This window comes from Strix uralensis, chromosome 8 (assembly GCF_047716275.1).
Source record: "Strix uralensis isolate ZFMK-TIS-50842 chromosome 8, bStrUra1, whole genome shotgun sequence".
NCBI classification, from domain to species: domain Eukaryota; kingdom Metazoa; phylum Chordata; class Aves; order Strigiformes; family Strigidae; genus Strix; species Strix uralensis.
Genome location: NC_133979.1, coordinates 19,427,382 through 19,447,743, shown reverse-complemented (window position 1 = coordinate 19,447,743; position 20,362 = coordinate 19,427,382). Strand labels below are relative to the sequence as shown.

Genomic DNA, 20,362 nt, shown 5'->3' with positions numbered 1-20,362 from the left:
CTATTTGTCCAGCTTATGAATCACCTCCAGAATTCTTCAGTTAATGGATGGGCACGTTCATATGAACTACAACAGTGTACTTACGTCACTGTATCAGGATGCAAACTTAGTAAAGAAAAATTCTATTCTCCACAAGTTCATCTATTGGTCTGCTTTCTGTTTCTCTCAGGGGACTCCCCACTCTTGTCTTCCCACGGCAGGCTCACTGCCTGCCTCACTCCACAGTGAAGGCAGTTTCCTAAATGCATCGTCTTCTCCTCCTCAGGAAGTTCTACCAACATAGTGTGTAGGAGCCAGAAGATGGTTATAGGCATCCTTCCTCTCTGCTACCCATCACAGCCTCTTCACATTGTGCTTGCCAAGGAACAGGGCTGTTCGCTGTGGGTACATATCAGCTTCAGTTTAACATCTTTACCTACCAGTTAGCAAGGAGGTCAAACAGAATGGACTTCCTTACCACCTCCACTTGAGAAAAATATAAACACACACACACATATACATAAAGCAGGTATCACTAAGCATACACCCCTGCTTGTAGAATACAAGCATACATAAAATACATACTAGGAAGTCCTACTGTGAAAACTGGATCAGAATCCACTCAGATCTCAGATAGCCCCTTAATCTCATTAAACTTTTAATTGGGAGGAAATTTGTTTTTAAAAAAACACAGATTTTTTTTTTCACATATGCCTTTTATAGAGATCTTTAAAATACTGAGTCTTATCTGCATTTGAACCAAAGCTTAATTCTGAAACCGTAATTCTCCACTTAGTTCTACTTTAAGCTTAATTCCCACATCAACACACATCAGACCATTTTCACACAACTCTGCCCAAGACAATAGCAGATCACAAATCATATAAATACGTTCTCAAGCATTACTGGATTAAAATAGTTGCTACTTTAACACACGGACAGCACTACACCTGCCTTGTACATAGAAATTACATAATTATGTCCGTTCCCCTAAACATCAAATCTTAATTTCACCATAGTCAAGCCAGAAAGCAGGCACTTCCTGGGAGTGGTTGAATGCTGTTAATATACAGACAAAAGCGTAAGTAGATTTTAGTCCTAGTTACGTCACTTGCAAAAGGAGGCAGGAAGACTTTAACCATGAATGAAGTAAGTGTGATATGATGCATCACAGTAAAAGAATATTATTGTTTGTACAATAGATTGTACAAGTGCTTAGAGAAGCTGTTGCTCATTTTAAGAAATACCTGGAAAAAATCCCATCTTTACAGCAACACTGGAATAACACAGAGTATAAAGCAGTGGAGGCTATACATCCATGAAGCAGCAGAATTCGCTGTATGACCAATAACCATGTGAGACCTCACGTGAAGCAGAAGTTCTGTACAAAACCAGCACATTTACTGCATGACTGTTAGCCTGCAGAAAACCTGCAAGAACAAAATATCCATCTTGGAAAACAATGCTGCAAGATTATAATTTTTGAAAAAATTGTGTATATAAGTTTCATTCTTCAGTTAAAAAGATTATTACATGGTTTGACACTCAACTGACAAGGTGAAAATTTTACTGCATGACTAAACAATCCATTGGTTAAACTACCAAAAACTTTAAAAACTTTTAAATGCCTCTCTACAAATTATAGATAGTTCCACAATCTTATTAAAAATACATCCATAGGAGACTGAATGAGCAAGGAGTCCTGACACTCTCCAGTTCTTGTGTATGTGACTTAATCTATTTTCATGTTCTAAAGGATCTGTTTTTTAAAAATTTGTAGAAACAGGAGAGAGATCTTACCTACTGCCAGCTTCTTCATAGGAGGGTTAAAATTCCTGCTCTGGCCAGTCTGGCATAGCATCTAACAAGCAGAGTAAGCACTGCTTTTTTCTTCTCCACACACTACACGGGTGAACTTAGAGTGTGCTCAAGAAAAGAAGGGAGTGGTATCAATGTTACAAAGCAAAATGGTTCCCTGAGGGTAGGAGGTTATTACCCAGAGGTGTAATGACAAGGAGAGAGGTACAGAGGAGACAATAAGGGAATGGTGAAGGTTTTGCAAATGGAATATTATTATAGATCATCTAGATACCCTACATCACAAATTCAGAAGAAAACAAGTTCCACCAGCTTTGCTGCTCATTTTGTTGCAATAAACCTGCATCCGCTGCTTTGCAGGACACAGCCATTGCTTATCAAGTTACATCTCCATCCCTTACACATACATACACAACTCTGTACAAGCTGTATTACAGTATGTTCAGTTGCACTACCATGAAACAGAGCTTATACTGCACTATTGAGTTGTACTGAACTGAAATGTGACATAAGTAAAATAACTATTAGTTTGCATATAACTTAGAGTCTATAATACAGACTATATTATAGTTCAGAATCATAACAGAGTCATAGCTCTGAACTCGCCAAAAAGCCAAGATGACTGTGATACCAAGTGATACAAATTTAAAACAAGGAAGTACTTTCTGCCAACTGGGGGAGGCGAAAAGAGGAGTATCAACTTCCCTGCCATCCAAATATCACTTCCTTGTATTTATCTGCTCAGCAAACCGTACTGATACAATTTTTAACTGACTTAAAAACCATGAAGTGTTTAACAAGTAGGGTGCACAAATTCCATGCAGACAAGTCAACTTGGTGTGTTTCACATTTAAAGATGCACATTTAAGCCTTATCTCAGTGGAATAAATAGAAAGAAAAAAAAACCTGTTTGGTATGCGTTGAATCATACTGTTTATCATTCTGACAATTAGGACAAACATAGTATAAAAATTATACAGAATCCAAGCACTGAGTATCAGTAGCAGAACTTCACTGTTTCAACACAGAGAGAGCAAGGTACATCCCTTATAACTTTCCTCACATGTATTTAATAAAGGTGAAATTTATGTGGATTAAACTCAAGTCAACAGTTCCTTAAACAAAATACATTTCATGGCACTATTTCTAAACAGTAAAAGATGAACTCATAAAATAAAATTTATAGCACAGGAATAAACCAAACATCCTGGCATTAACTTTTAGATCACTTCTCATAATAGGTATAATTAAAATACCCAGTAAACCTACAAGATATTGGTACTGAAATAATACATATTGGATCTTCTGGTAAACATGAACCTTTAACCTTAAGCACAGGCACAGAGATCCAGACAGAATCTCCTTGTTCTGCATAGCTCTGATAAGATGTTTCAACTGGTTTATTCCTAATGTAGCAACATGCAGTGAACGCAACACTAGGTATTTCCTGGTGCTATTACCAGCTCCTATCAGACAGATTTAAGATGAAGACATATACCTTACATTTGTTGCTATTGGAATTCAAAAGATATAACTGTACTATACAGATTGTCAACAAATATTTGCTCTTCTAAATCACTCAGAGTAAGATACCCATACAGAGGTATTCTGATCAGCTCTTCAATTTTATTGAACTGAATCCTTAGCCTTTTGTTGTTTAGGATAGGCTGCAAATATTAGCACAATTAATCACCACACTGCTCTGAGCACATTCACTTCCCATTAAATGGGAGCAGACACTGTTCCATACTTCATGAGATCACTGGGGACTGGTTAGGTAAACAGTTACAGAACTGGAAGGCTCATCTGTTAACTGATTCACCATATGCTGTTTGTTTTTGTCAACTCTAAACAGACTAGGGGATTTTTCTGTAAAAACTCCTACTCTAAGATGAACTTCCCTTTTCAGTATCACCTGTGAATATTTTAGTGTTCAAGAGAAAGAATACACAAGTCACACTTTTTCCCCTTCATGGATATCTTGCAAACACAGTAAATACTTTTGAAACTGGATTATAAAACCAGATCCGTATACTTAACAGAAAAATAACATGGCAGTAAATTAGAGCCTTCCTATCTTCTCTGGAACATTGTTTCAGATAAAGATAACACCCTGAGAAAAAAAACCAAAACAACAAAAAACACACACACAAAAATCATCCTCTATTCGCAATGGAATCTACCACACTCATTACTTTTTAAAGCAAAACTCATAGTAACATTAACATAACTGAATAAAAAATTTAAACTAAAACCAGATGTTACTACAGGCTTTTTCAAAACAATGGATTTTTTCAAGGTTTTGTGATTCAGGTAACAACATTAAAATGTAATACAATTCTGCTGTGAATCAGTTTATCTCAGAGTTTTTAAGATATGAGCCACAAAACATAAAGTCCTCTTGTACTCACCATAGACTTCAGAATCATAACCAGTATTGTAAGAATAATATTAAAATTTTTCATAAAACTTTTTTTTGCTAGTAATGTACTTTCTTTGCAAGAACAAATAATACAAACACATACTGTTCCCCTTCCAGGTTAACAAGGTATGTTTCCTTCTCAAATAGCTTAAATTACAAGGGAAACAATCAGAGTGATACAATTTAACTATAAGCATATGCACTTCCATTAGAAAAGTTACATTTTTAAACAATAAAAAAACCCCTATTACAGTGTATTTGGAGACTGAAGTTGCATATACAAAAGCTGAGTACAAACTTCAGTGTACTGAAAAAAACCCCACATTTTTAAACTGCCATAGCTATGTTTCTCATTCGTTCCAAAACATATACAAAGCCCAAACTTAAAACAGCTCAGTTTCATACTGTTTCTGTAAGCCAGCATAGCAATTACATCAGTATTAAATAGACAATGGGCTCCATAAATATATTCCACACCACTGTAGAAGTTCAATACTGAAAGCAAGCAAATCTATAGCGTAATCAGTGCAAATATTTCTGAAGGAAGACAAATAGTACTCACGTTCAGGACAGAAGTAAACATGGAACAACAGGGTCACATCTGGCAATACTGACACCAGGCTGCATCCATTTCATTTTGAAGAGCCAGTTTCTCTTTGAGAGCCAGTCAGCCAGCCAATGTAGAAATTAAAAGGTACATCAGCAGGAGTCTACCTTCTGCAGTTATTTCCTTCCTGACTAAACTAATAAAAATACAAGGGTATTCACACTGAAATACAGTGGAGATCAGAAAGGTATAGATAAACAAGCATAAAATCTAGGCACTTTATTTGTGACTGAAACAAGTGCCTTGGCCACTTTTTCCCTCTCATAGTTCCTCAGGATCATTTTTTAATCATCTTCTAATCTTTTTTTTTTTCATCTCCTGTCCATCTGCTACTTCCCTTTTCATTCTTAAGCCTCTTTTGCACAATTTACCCTACTGACATAACTTCACTGTTTACTCAGTAGGCAGATACTGAGAACCTTCTCTCTGCCCTAATCAAGAAATACTCTGGGAAAACAATTTAACAGCAACATCTTAAGCACTATGTTAATTCTATACTCCATGCAAAGCAGCTTGTTCCATTGATGACAGCCACAGAAAAACTGCTACTGTAGTTAATAATTAGTAGGTTTCTTTCCTAATGACTTTTCAGTATTATCAAATCAGAAATGATAAAGAGCAGAACAGCAAAGAAGTGCTCAACAATATACTGAAGATGTAGTTCAAAATTCAGTTGCAGATCAGCACAGTAACTCGCTATGAATCATAGCGCTTCCTTTTCAAAATCCAGTTCTAACTAAAGAACCCTATAAAACAACCACTCCTTACCACACATCGACCCTTAAGTACAAGAAAGTGGCAGAGTTTTTTTCTCACCTAAAGATGTGGAATCTCTCCTGTATTTTGTCATTGATACATCACATTCTTAATGTCCTATATGGAAAACCTGACTATTTGTAATTTCATTCCTCAACATGAAATGCTACTCATGTCTTTTCCTAAGTACCCATTTCACTAAGTTCTCGGGGAATTAAAATAGCAAAATATTAAACAATAAGTGAAAAATCCCAATAAGTAGTCAAAGCTCTAGGAACTGTCATAAAATGCTAAATAAATTCTGAGAAACAGTCTCAAATATTGAATAAAACATGAAATAATGACAAAACCACAAAACTGTTTATTTTACACTGAATAAAATGGTCATGTCTTTTCTTATTACATTGACTATAAAACTGGAACCATCTAATTGTATATGGGAGTTCCAACTTCACTTTTAACATTATGAGCTTGATTAAAAACCCACTGAAAATCGATGTTTCATATCTGGGGAGCCTTAACACTTTCTATCCTAGCAAAAACATTTTCAGATCAGTGATTAAAGCATGCCAATTTTTAATCAAAAGCATGTCAGGATTTTGTGGTAGAAAAAATGCAAGAGAAGTGCCTCTTCCCTAAGTATCTCCTTTTATTTCATAAATCATGACAAATCAATGTGTAAAACCATGCCTTTTAGAAAGAATATAAGAATAAATATTTAGTCATTTTCTCATCTGTGTCAGTACCTGAATTCAATGCATCTTTAGCATATAATGGGAAATTAAAGACACTGCCAGCCACCCATTTTTTCTGAAAAGAACGATTTGGGAAGGAAGTGGGAAAATAATTCAAAGACAACAACATATCATTCCCAAAAAGGAGGGGAACACTGTCATAAGTGGTTTTTATTTGTAACTGTTGTCTCCATTAGTCTCGAATAAATAATATTTAAAATGTTCAAAGATCATTTATCAAAATATATTGATTAAATTTTGAATGTTGTTCTGTATCACATGATATAACAGTCACAGGAAAGATTTATTTCCCAGATGCTTTAAAATGATAAGAATAAGCAAAATTATTATCCTTCTACAAGAGCAAAAAGGGCACTTCACATAAAAAAAAAAAAATCACAAAATTTATTGTGACAGCAACGTTTGTTTTCATATAATAAAAAAGCATAAACAAAAAATTTAACTGATTGAGATACACTAAATAGTATTTTGTGCCAAGATTAAGTATCTCCACTTTCCAGCTTCAAAGTAAATTAATAAACTGAAACAAAGGTAGCAAAACTAAACCAAGTAACAGTCAAGAATATACTTTTATCTCAACCTGTCAGCAGTATCCTGAAACATCTCTTTAGCAATTAAATCCTCAATACAAAGTTTTTACTTCAGAATGGTAGATTTCTTCTCTTCCTTTACTCTCAAGCAACTTCAGTTCTCTGTGAATTGAAAATAACCTTGCACAGTCTAGAAAGCTTTACATAGGGAGAGAAAAACAGAAGGGAAAGAATACTGCTTACAATTTGATCTTCCTATCTGAAGGAATCATGCAGAGGACTAGTCTTTAGCCAAAGTCATTTAGATGAATGTGACCCTAACAATAATGGCATGAAACACAGGTTAATTCTTGGCATTTCTTAAAATGCAAAAAGCAAGCCTATACTGTAAAAAAAATTATTTTCAGCTCTGAAAGTTATATTGGACTTGGTTTTGTTGGAATTGTTAAAAATTTAGTTTTCAAATTAGATTCAAATTTGATAGATCAAATCAAAATAGACCAGCTCACATGAGATGTGCCCAGTATTAATACTCACACATTTTCAATTAGTCCATTAGGCTGGAAATACTCATTTGATATCAACGTATTACAATTAAAAATGCACTCTTAATAGTTTGGGGGGGGGGGGGGGGGTGGTGTTACAAACAATCCGAAATTTTATGCCTCTCAAGAATACATAGTAGCACAAACTCGTAATAAATACTTGGATCTAGCATTCCACAAACCTGATCATTCACAAAACAATCAAATGTACCATCCAGTTCATAGAAACAATCACTAGTAACAAGAGAACAATTTAAAAATAATTTAACACTCTCTAAACTGCCATGGTTCTCCACATCCATCTTGATGTTTGTCACCATCATTAGTTTCATTTGTTCTACTTGCATTTTAAAATCATGCTGAGACACAATATACTGATATCTTAATAATCATACTTTTAACTAAGCCTATATGAAGAGTTTTGATTGATATGGAACTTTGCTGCTCATGAATGTTGCAAACATCTCATATTAAGGATCTGAAACTTAATAACAAACTAAAATGTTAATTAAAATGTTTTTCACCATGCTGCAAAATAGTTTTCCCCATTTCAACAAACAGCTGGAGAGATTACACAATACACTTATCACATCTGCACAGTCATCTCCGATTTCTGAATCTGTTTATCTTAGAAACAGCTCTATTCATTTTTACAACTGTAATGAGTAAACGAATAATAGCTTTTCTGCAATAAAATGGATGTAATCTGTAAAGAACTCAAATGGAAACAAGTGGAGTCCCAGTAACTGCAGCAGAACACTGAACAGCAATAAAATTGGGCCACATCATCCATAAGTGCACAACTAGTACACAAATACTGAGGTGAAATCAAGCATATAAAATCATAGAGAAAATACAAAACAAAGGTGTTTTTCTCAAGATGTAACTTAGGATTCCTAATATTAATGTAAGATAACAGCATAACAAATGTAATTCAAATAAACTACTTGCAGCTGAAACAGTAAACCGTTTCCAGCCAGATGAATGTAATTGGATGAGCCATACTACCTTCTGTGTCAGCTAGTATTAAATACGACTTCACTGGAAATGTCTTTTCATAGACTGTCCTTAAGGTTTAAAGCCAAAAGATAAACCCATAAACTGCACATTTAAACACTGTATAAAACATGTCTGCATGATAAAAATTTGAAATGCTAAGTACAAAGTACAACAAATAGTATCAAGATCACAAGAAACATTTACATATTAGGTCTTTGTTAGAAATGTACTGTTCTCAGTTTCCCAGCTCCAGTATAAACTAATAGCAGTACTCCCACCTAAGGTCTGTATGAAGATGAAACAGGTCTCCTTTCAGAATTAAAACTCAAGGTTGAAACTTGTGCTTGAAGCACTGATATTCCATTGTATCTCTTTATTGAAAAAGCATGAATGCTGGCCATTCAATACTATCACCTTCAGCTGATTACATAGTTTCCCAAAAACTGCAAGGCATTTTATACAAATGATGTCAAGATGTATTTGTTACAGAGCCCACAATTACAGTCTTGCAGTACAAACCAGACGGAACATGGAAAAATGTTTTATCTAAGAATCACTAAGCATAAATACCACTGGCATCTCATCTTTAAGACTTTATTTTAAACCTCTAAGAAAATTACTTCAGCTATTGAAATTTCAGTCAAACTAAATGACATCCCCTCAGAACCAAAGTAATTGAAAGTCACTGGGTGCTAAGCCATACAAGCACAAAGAGCAGCTAGCACACTCAGCCTGCCTTTGTTTTTGTTCGCACCTTCCTGGTTTTAGAAGACTCCAATTCCAATCCACTGATTGGATGTTTCTTCCAGCAGAAACCTCTTAGTTACACACAACTACTTCTAACTCACTACTTCCTTCTCAGGAACACAGAAGATAAAGCTGAAATAATAAATCACATTTGTATCTCTCAAGTACTAGGCTAGCACCTGAAAAACTGCAGCATCATTCCTGGAAAGATAATCATTACACTGCCTAGCACCAGTACCAAAGTAAAAACGTTTCTTAAAGAGCCATTTTAGAAAGAAGTTGCCCTTGTTATTAGAGATAGATCAGTCAGGAAAAAGCTACTTAATATTAATAGTCACTCAAACTCGGGGAGATATGTTAAAGAAATCTAGGTTATATGAACGCAATAGTGCAGCACGAATGAGAACATGACCAGGAACACAAAAGGCCTTGCGGCTTTTACAAAACAAAAGCAATCAAGCTAAAATCAAAATTAATAACCCACAGCCCCTATTTCCTTAGTCTCAACCTGAAGACTTAATCAGAGAACCACACCTCTTGCTATAGGAGTAAATATTTGAGTATCATGCCAAAGAGCCAGGACACTTCACAAAATTGCTTGGCTTGCCTCACATGGTGACATTTCTATTTAAGTTTCATGGAACTGTACAGTCTACATTGCCCTCGCATTAGTTATGAAGTAGAAAAATCCCAGGCATTTGGATTTTCCTGATAAGTTACTGTTTATTTTCAAGAAACAATTTTTTCCTATTTTAAACATGCCATCTTCTCAGACATGAGACCTAACCAGATATTCCAGTCTGTTTTTTCCCATTTTATTACAACACGGCAAAGAACCTTTCAACAAGTTCATCCTTTTCTTCCTCTCCTCCAAACAATTTGTAACACCTTCCTGACCACATTGCAGATCTCAAATGTCACCATCTACTGTTTAGCAAATTTTCCAAATAACAAAAAAAAATGTTAAGATAAAACTTAATTAATTAGATTAATTCTAAATCATGAGAGCAAAATTTTCACCATTCATAAATCCAAGTACTAACCTATATCCTTGTTCTACTAAATCCCAGTTTACAGCAAAGCTCATAAGCCTGAAAAGACATTCCATTAAATAATTAAAGAAAATAACAAAACAGTTATTTTTGCCAACTTAAATAATGCAGTGCAGCAACTACAATCTACAGATAGTCAGGAATCTTAGATGCAAAGTGGTAATTCGGGATACACTGCACACCTTACCACAGAAACACAGTGAAGGGGCCAGGCAGGGTGAAAAATAGAAGACTCTCCTGTAAGATTACCTGGAAGAACACATCAGTACTGCAGTATCACTAGAGTATCTGCAGACTAAATCAGCTTTGCAATTACTCCATCTCTTAAAAAAATCTGGTCTGAAAAGTTCCTGGTATACAACAGTTACTCTCAAGCACATTAATGAGTGTCACTGATCCTGTGAGACCTTTGCTCATAAAATGAACAAATACTGGTAAAATCAAATATATAGACAAGTATCTGCACTATTAGGGTCCTAATAAAAGTAGATCTAAGGGAGATGCGGGAGCCCATACTTGACCCATCAGAACAAAATTGTTTTATCAGTCCTCATTGATGGACCTTCATACACTTTTCCATTTACTAATCATGAATTTGAACTTATTTTCACAGAAAAAACAGGGTAAAGCATGTTTCATTAAAATGCAGATAACATGCATCATCTCCTATCAGCTACTGCACTTTATTGCTTTGTACCTTTTATAAATTAGGGTCTTAACCTTTGACTTTTCTTTCATATGAGCATTTGAGTTCTTTCCTGAATCTGAAATCTAGGTTCTATCCTAAGACTTGTTAACAATTTATAGATTTATTTTTTTTTAAATCAGGCTTTCTAACCATTCCAACAGCTGCAATCTTTACCCATTTTCTACCCATCTCATTTCTCAATTACAGTAACATCCTTTTCTCTGGTATTGAGAGATTATAGTTTCACCCACACTTCTTGAGTGTTATCTCTCCCTGTCTCTTTGCATCCTTCTCTATTGCATCAAACATTAGCTTCTTAACCTCATTTTCAAGGGCATTGCTGGCTGATTCCAGCTCTATTACCTCATTATACCAAAGGATTATGGTGTGCTTTTCATGAGACTCCAACACTCCCTTGCACACCCCAACAAGCATTTCCTGCAATTTACAAAGTGGGGTTTTCACATCTACTTGACTTGGGCATCCATCATGAGACAGAATCCAGCAATCAAATGCTGTCTTTCCAAAGGATTTACAAAGCAGATAAAGATCCAAAAGGCACACCCATCTTCATCACCTTCACTCACATCTGGTTTCCCCAAGTATGCCAGAAGTAAGACTGCCCCTCAACTCTCCAGTGCAATTGCTGTCATATTTCAGGAGTTCTTCAGTGCTTAAATAACACTCCAAACTCAAATCAAGTGGATGTCATTTCATTGCACAATGCTGAAAAAATATTGTTTACTTAATATGGAACTACAAAAAAGCATGTTGTACTATTTCTTGTGTATCAGCCAATAAGAAGTGATTTGCATGGTACCTGTCTTCTGAATAAATACTTTCTAAGTCTAAGCATTACCATGAGTACATACTATGATAAAATGGTGAACTTTCTTGTTAGTACACAGCAGATTTTACCCATTCAAGTGAAAAGTTTAAATGGTTACTTCAAGTAGACAGTCTGATCAAAGAGAATGGGGCCAAGTTATTAGAATTTGTTGCTTTTTGTGTTTTGCTTCTACCATTTCAAAACAATATATTGCTTTGCACTTACGCATTAAAGAACATTGAAGTATTCTACAAATGAAGGTATTATTAGAATATTAATTTGATTTAAAAAAAACCCCAAACTTCATTCCAATTTTACAACCCAACCAACAGAGAGAAAGAGTAAGTTTACTTGCCCAAGACCACACAAGAGTTCCACAGTAAAACCCAAGACAAATTCAGGCCTTGCAATATTAGCTTTTTAGTTCACTGTAAGACTGCACTTCTCCTCTGAAAGATGTACAAACGTACAAACCACAATGCCAGAAAGCAGTTTTAGCAGTCTAATGCCCTTTTTATTGTAAATGACAAAGCAGAAGCAGGGTTCTGACTAAAGAAAAAAAATCAAGGAAAAGCTATTCATGAATCTCACATGTATTTCAAATGTCAACATGACTGAAATTAACAAAAGTAAGTACAGGTGAAACTAAGCCCTTTCTTGTTCTTGTCACTTTGCAGGAAATGCAATACTACTGCCACTCTCCTCTTAAGCTAGAACTTGCAGTTGAGAAAAACCAGCAACTCAGACTAACAAATTTGTTGTAGATAATTCCATAAACTAACTCAGTGTAGAGGGTCCACATTTTAATGAAAACCAGAAGGTTTTCATTAGTATAATACCTTTTTTTTCCCTTCTCCTCCCGTCCAGCTGAAGCACTGACATGCATCTGAAGACAAACCTCTAAACTTTCTGCCAAGAGAGCACTGGGACTGGGGTACGTAAACTCACTAGGGGCAAAATGAAACAAGCTAACTGGAATTTCAGCTTTCACTGAACAATTTGTTCATCAACACAAGGAAAAAGCTGAACATATCAAGACTTTGGGGAATTCTTTTTCTACCAAAAAGTATTCAAGTTGCTGAAAAAGTATGCACATGTGTGCTATGAACAACAAAAATTTAATCTGAAATGTGTTAAAGAACTTCCCCTCCATAAAAAAAAAACCCCAAACCAACCAAAAAAAAACCAACCCACAAAAAAAACGATGTTACCCAATTACTGGCTTTATCAAGCATGCTAAAAAACTGCTCTGCAAATATAACGACTGAAGTATTTAACTACTGTATTAATAATAAAGGATCTCACCCAGATCAATCCTGTACAAGAACTAATTTAAATACAACAAATGAACTTTTACACATTTTAGACTTATTTCAGCAAGTCTATAGCATCAGTGACAACTCTACTCAAGCATTAACACAAACCTTCTGTCTTACAGTATTTACTCGCAAACTGTTGAAAGCACAAATTATACCTACTTGGACGCCCCTCACCAAGAACAGAAGTCTGAACACATTGACAACAGACTTTTCCCTACTCATGCTTTTGTCCATCCCAAGTTTTGATGGATTTGCTGTTCCAAAGGATCATTATTTTGACAGATACACTCTTTAAAGAAATTCTCTGCTTGGTTGAGATAAAATATCTTGCATCTCAAACAACCTCCTGCTATTCTCACTCAGGAAATCAAACTGCCAGCTGTAGCATTTAGGATCTTGATATAGGCAACTCTCACATTTTGAACTATGAACAAGGATACTACACACATTTCTAAAGAGACAGAAATATTTTTCCAGCATTTAGCATTTCCAGATTAGTAAAGTATGTTTGTACAAACTTCCTTAAAGAGCACATACATTTCCAAACTACATACACAAGTGGGGCCATAAATAAAAACAGATGACATTTTAATAGGTAACAGGTGATAAACAGTTTTCAAAACTGAAAAAATACTTTCTCAACAGATACTCAAGGGCACAAACATGTATGCATTCTTAAATTAAATTCTGTTCAACATCAAAACCAAACTGATAAAAGCCTCAAGACAATGACTCACCCCTTCCTGGAAAAATCAGTAAAAAGGTCAGATGTTTATGAACCAGACAATTGCTGGAAAAAATACAGACAAACATTATTTCTAACTAAAACTTAATGCAATTGTTTTCATTCTGGTGCCTGAAGTAACTACACATTCAATAATCAAATACTTGATCCTTACATAACTTTCTATTTGGAAATCTCGCAGGTCTTCACAAGGATGAGATAAACTGCACAATACTCCTTGTGAAAGACTGTAACCTCACAGAGGTTAAGCATTTTATCCAGCATCTTACCCATGACAGAGGAAATGTATGGCCATCCCATGCATCTGAAAACTGTAATTTCATACTTTAGCCACAAGACACATTCCTTGCACATATTTGCAGACCACAATAACAAGAACACTGAATGAAAAGAGAATCCATACAAAGTACTGCTTGCAATCCTTGGGTTAAGTTGAAGGAGAAATCTGGGAAAAATACATCCAGGTCTCATCTCGCAAACATCTATGTATTTAATAGAATATTGCCTTTAACACAGTATACATTAGCACGTGGAAAAGAAGTTTATGAAAGATTAAAATTCAAAAGCACAGAAGAACTTCCACATGGGATACGGCTTGATATTTAAAATTACTTTCAATGTTTTTGTAACTGTTTAAAAAAACCCAATTTACTTGCATTAACAATGCTAATGACCACATAACCACAGAGTCATATTAATTGTAGAAAAAAGCTTCTCAGTTTCAAACTGCTTTGAAAAAAATTTTTTTCATACTTACATTCTGTGGATGTTTTACATATAATTAAACTTGGAAACTTTTAAGATTAGACAACATCACCATACAATTTATCATCTTCTACAAAAAGGGAATATACAATTTTAAAACAAGAAGGAAACAATGCCTGAAGCAGGCATTGAAAGCATAAGAAAATTTTTAACAGCTTTTGAAAAACTACTGATGCAACTGAGAATTAATGTTTTTGTAAACAAAACTCAGGTTTAGGTACAGAATAAATTTAGTTTAAGGAAAGATTAAAAAGAGCACATCACGAAATATACTTTGATCTTCCTTTGGTCCAACACAACTCATTTCTAAAATGGTATTGCACAGTGCCAGTGGTTTCTTAATTATAAAAGATGGTGTGCTGCTGGCCCTAAGAAGCTCACAACAATAGTATCATTAAATCTTCTACAGCCTTTTTTTTTTTTAATCATGGAATCTTAGCACAAAAGCCCTCAGCAAAATTTCTGCTTTAAATATTTATCAAGAGGTGAGAAACAGATGGCTAGACTGGTTTTACAGACTGAAAATGTTCTGACATGGTATTCAAACTCTTTTTCTGCCAACTGCTATTAAGGGGTTCACAGAGGTTCGAAAGCCAGAACGTGTATCAAAAGCTGAAAAACATCCTTCCTGATTTTTTTAAAGAGACAGTAAAAACTCTTTAATTAATTTCCAAGGAAGCCACTTCAGAGTGCCAATCAGTTTCACTTGTTTCCACTCATTAAGCCAGGAACTTCATTATCAACCATCCTCCAGTCTCCAAAGCTCAGTGAGCCTTTAGCATCAAAGCAAATACACTACATATTCAATTTAACCGCACAAAAACCCAAGACAACAATAACCAGATACATTTTGTTAAATATTCTATGTTCATGTTATTTGTACACTTCTTTCCCATCACAAAAAGAACTCCAGATGTACAGAAACATACACACTGAACAGATGCTCATGCTGAGTAGATTCTTTAACATACCAGAATCCACCATTTTTATTTCCAAATATTTAAAGTTACTAAAAAAACAATTTTAGTTCCATTCATCTATTCTTGCCCTGGGACACTGCAGCACAGTTTGACAGTCAGACAGGGACACCTTATAAAGCAAGTATGCAAGTCTGCCTAGGACTTCAACGTGTAAATGCTCTTACTGCTCATGAGGTGAACGCAAGCACACCGAATTAAAAAAAACTGTGTTAAAAAGAAGTGCCACAATGCTACTTCATGGTTATGTGACTCCTTTCATCAGATGATTATTGATTTAGAAATATTACCTAGGAAAAAGTTAAATATTACAGATTGGAAAATTTAGCACACAACAGTCAAACTCTCAGAAAATATAATTTCAACTGGATTACAGGAGACTAGACTTCTCAGTTCTCACTACTCTGCTCTAACCATTAAGAGACTATTATCATCCAAGGCAGCTCACTGAAGTATCTTAGTTTTTGTGTGGACATACCATAAGGAATATGCTGCAGAGTGACCACAAAGACAAATGCACTGATGAGAATAAAACTATTTGTGGAATAATACTCTCAAAATTGATCACAATTGTTGTGATAAAAAAGCACAGAAGAGGAACATATTTCACACAGCATAAAAAACATAGAATGAAACAGTTCCAATGACAGGACGGCTTAAATGAATCAACATTTATTTTACTATTATTAATTCACATTATTTCATACAATGCTATCAAAGCAAACACAACAGGGAGCATGCTTAGCCAAGACATAGTGAAAAGCACAAAGTGCCATTAACTACTTCAGCCTACTCAAGATATGTTTAGGCCAATGCACACTCACTTCAGAGAATGCTAGAGTACTTATAAAGATAGTTGCTTGAAAAAAAACCCCATAATCCAGAAACAGAAATAGCAACTACAGAATTTAAAGAACTAGAAAATACTAGCCCATCAAAGAAAACCTTTCCCTTGTCATGTCCCTGATATAACCATTTAATTAGCATATGCATCATTTCAATACCAGAGCAGCCATATTAAATAAGTACCACATAAATACCAGACATGAGTTGCTTTCCTAATCCCCTAATTTTTATTCTGGCTCCTTATTTGTCTCTAAATTCATCCATGTACACTTTTTACTTTATCAGAAATAGCATAAAACTCCAAGAAAAAAAAATCAGAACTATGAATCAGCATAAAACACCAATAATCAGCATGAAGAGATACAATTTTAGAAGGCAGGGTTAAGGAGACATTAAAACACCTGATAAAAAAAATCAAACTTGCCTCAGTGAATCAGCAAAGCCTACATACGTATTTGTAAATGTTCTGAAAAACTATCATCTAGATACCAGTCTTAATGCTGAAAAATTCCACTTTTATGACCACAGGTGCAAGCACTAATGAGGGAGAGGTTCAGGCTCATCAAGGTCTCCAGAAAACCTGTGCAGAACAGTTCTGCAGCTGGAGACTCTTAGCACTCAACATCAGGAGCTGCTAGTGCCCTGCTGCCATGAGCAAACCCGGGGCAGCCTGAGTGGCCTTCAGGAGCTGCACTGATGCTAGCAACAGGGAAAAGCTATAGTAGAACACAACACTTCTGATAGTTTATTTACTCGTTGTTCAGAGCCCTATTTTTGAAGCTCCACAAATACTGGTTTTCCTTGTGATTTTAATCTAGATTAAAGCTAATTTTTAATGAATTTAATTTTGTGCCAGATTTAAAAAAAAAAAAAAAAAAGTACTTTATTTGCCCAACACAAGTTGTTAAACAATTAAAGGTTCAGTATTCTTTTCAGTCAGTAAGAGAAGCACTGAATGTTTTTCCAACTAAGAAAACAGTTTGCTTTATAACCCTAATAGATATTTTTTAAAAGTATTAGATTCAACAACAACAAAACATTTAAAAGGTACATTTTAAAGTATTATCAGAAGCTAGTTGTATTAGTTACAAACAGACCATTTTATGCATGAAGTTGCCTCATTAGTGTAGAGTTACAGGTATCTCCTGTTATCAAGCAAAAAATATATTAAGTTCTGCTGAAATAAAAGTGTTGCAGTAAGTTTTAGCTTAAAATTCTGGCATTGTATCTTCAAATTAACATAATAATTGATGACTTGGGGAAAAAACCATATAGGAGCTTTAAGATAAAATTCATCTAGGTTCATGACACTGTGAATGGAATGCCTGTCATTAAAAGAAACTCTGAAGTCAAAATCCACCTTTTTGTATATATTTCCTAAACACATAAGGAAGATAAACACTTTCTTACAGAACTGAACACAAGATAGACTACAAAACCTTAACTGTTATTTACAAGCTGAACAAAGAAAGTAAGATTAAGAGGTTGCCAAAATGAACAGAAATGAGTAAGCTAAAACTGTTTTCTGAAGTGATACATACTTCAGTGCTTCCAGAAGAATATTCAGTGCTCTCCTAAAATTCAAAACCCCACTCTTCCAAAACACTGACCTCCAACCTCTGATTTTAAGTATATACAAGCATGAACCACAAAGACACACTTGTGCTGCCAATATAATTCATGCTTTTTACTTACTACTTACTGTTAATATTACAACAGCTTTATATTTCAGTTGTTACAGCAGTGCTGTCAGTACTTCACAAGTGTATTTTATCTGAATTCTCATCATGCCTATAAATACTAGTTAAGTACAAGGTACTGTACAAAACACTAAAGTAACCCCTAAATATCTTTAAATCAGGCTTCTCCATGTAGTACACTCGATGCAATGCTATTACATCTTCATTTTGCATAGCCGGACACGACTTACTCAGGTGGCTTCAGGAGCTTCACTGGCCCAACTCCTATACCCCGCCCACACACTGTGACCGCAGTGCCACAGCCTGCCTTTGGCTCCCCACCTCACTCGGGGAACTAGCTGTCTCGCTGCCGAGCAGATCTTTGCTCCTCTAGAGACCAATAGCCTTGTACTAGAAACTACTGATAAAGGAATTTAATTCAACTACAAATGAAAAAAAAAAAAAAAGAAAAAAAGTAAACGATAGGTCCAAGTTAAGAGTTCCTGAACAGACTTCAAGCTGCAATGTTTAGCCCTCTACAATTTATTTTTTCTGAGCGTTGTCTGTGCTTCACAGCCTTTAAAAGCAAATACACGAAGGGCAGGCAGCATTTAAAACGGGGACGACGTTAAACCTTCCTTGGTACTTTTTTTTTCTTTTTTGGTTAAGCTTTCCCACGATCAGTGTCAGCTCCAGTTATAGCAGCAACATTAGGAAATCCGACAAGAGAAAATAAAACATCCCACAACTGCCTGCGAGCAGGCAATCACTGTGCTTCACTCCGGCAGATTCCCTCGGGAGAAGCCCCTTCTTTACTGCCCTTGGCACTGCCAAAAACCCTTCGGAGGAGGAGGGGAGGTTGAAGAAAAGATCTAACGCAGCGCAGCCACAGGCCCACAGACACTGTCTGTCTCCTTGCTGCCAATTCTTCGTATTTAAAAAAAAAAAAAAATACAATACAGTATTAGCCAATGTTCTGGGTTGCCTTTAGAGACAAAGCTATACAATAGCTGCTTCCAATTAGGGGCGACAGCTCAAAACGCTCCTCCCGTCACAACAGCCCGGCGGTTTTCGGGAGAGCAGCAGCGCTGCGCCCGCCCGGCCCCGCCGCCCAGAGGGGGCCCGGAGCGGGCCGCGGCCCCGGCCCCAGCCCGAGCCGCGCCGGGACCCCGCCCCACGCCACCCCCAAGCACGTCGCCGGCCCCCGCCGCCTCGCACCGAGCGCCCTGCCCTTCTCTGCCCGGGGAGGAAGGCGGGGGGGCGCGCACAAAGGAGCGCGACCGGCCGCGGCCGTTACCGGGCGAACGGCGGAGGGCGAGGCGGCGCGCGCCCACCCCCCGCCCTCGGCCGGCCCGCGCCATGGCCGCGCGCGCGCGCGCCCGCACCCCGGACGAGGCGCTCCCCGACCCGCCGCCCCCTCCCCAGCCCTTACGCCGCCCCCCGCATCTCGACCCCCCCCGCCCCCCGCCAACCTCCCCCGCCCGGTGCCCGCCGCCCCAGCGCCGAACAAAGCGCCTCGGCGACCGCCTCGGCCCCGGCCGCTCGGCGCCTCCCCCGGGGAAGCCGCCGCAGACAAGGGAAGGCGCCGAATCCCAGACACAATGAGAGGCGAGCCGGGACTCACCCACAGCTCCGTGCCCCAGCTCATGGCTGCTTCGCGGGCAGCGCCGGCTCCAGCAGAGGCGACGGCGGGGAGGAGGCGTCGGGCGTCGGCCGGAGACGGGGTCCCGCCGGGGAGCGCCGGTGCCCTCGGTCACTGGGGAGAGGCGGCGGCAAGGAACGACGTCGCTCCCAGCTCCAGCTCCGCCTGGCTCGGGGAGGGGGGGGCGCAGCCGCGAAGGAGACTGGGAGAGGGGCGGGCCCGGCTGAGGCGGCAGCGGGGGGACGGGACGGGGTGAGGCCGCCGCTCCCGAGGCGCCACGCGCACCCCGGAGCCTCCCACGGCCGTGGGTCGGCGGGGGGTCCCGGCGCGGCGCAGTCCCCGTTACTCATGAACGAGGAGGAGGGGGCGCCTGGCGGGAGGCGGCAACAAGGCCCCGGGTCTTTGTATCCCGCCCGGCTGCGAGGCCTCCTCACCTCCCCCCGGGAAAGCGCTGACTCACGCCCGGGAGAGGCGGGAGGCGCACCCGCCGCACCTGGCACGGTGGCAAAAAAGAGAAAGAAACAAGGAAGGCCTTTTTTTTTTTTTTTTTTTTTTTAAACCCCACAGGTGTGTAAGTAAATCCTAAATGGAGAAGCTAGGAAATGCGAGGCATGTGATGGAGTAGTTCGATAAATCATATCGTTGAATGACTATAACAGGGA

General features: G+C 37.7%; 1 protein-coding gene across 4 annotated transcripts in view; it reads right to left on the bottom strand.

Annotated features, from left to right (window-relative positions):
* The window catches only part of FNBP1L (formin binding protein 1 like), a 56,693-nt gene extending 36,828 nt beyond the window's left edge, over positions 1–19,865 (bottom strand). For 3 of the 4 annotated variants that reach the window (XM_074876531.1, XM_074876528.1, XM_074876530.1), the window contains exon 1: positions 19,683–19,865. In XM_074876531.1, coding sequence (XP_074732632.1) covers positions 19,683–19,706 — 24 coding nt within the window. In that variant the 5' untranslated portion in view covers positions 19,707–19,865. Of the gene's footprint in view, positions 1–4,781; positions 4,844–19,682 lie in introns of those variants that run through there. The other variant, XM_074876529.1, reaches the window with a different exon arrangement.
* Between the last annotated feature and the right edge of the window lie 497 nt (positions 19,866–20,362).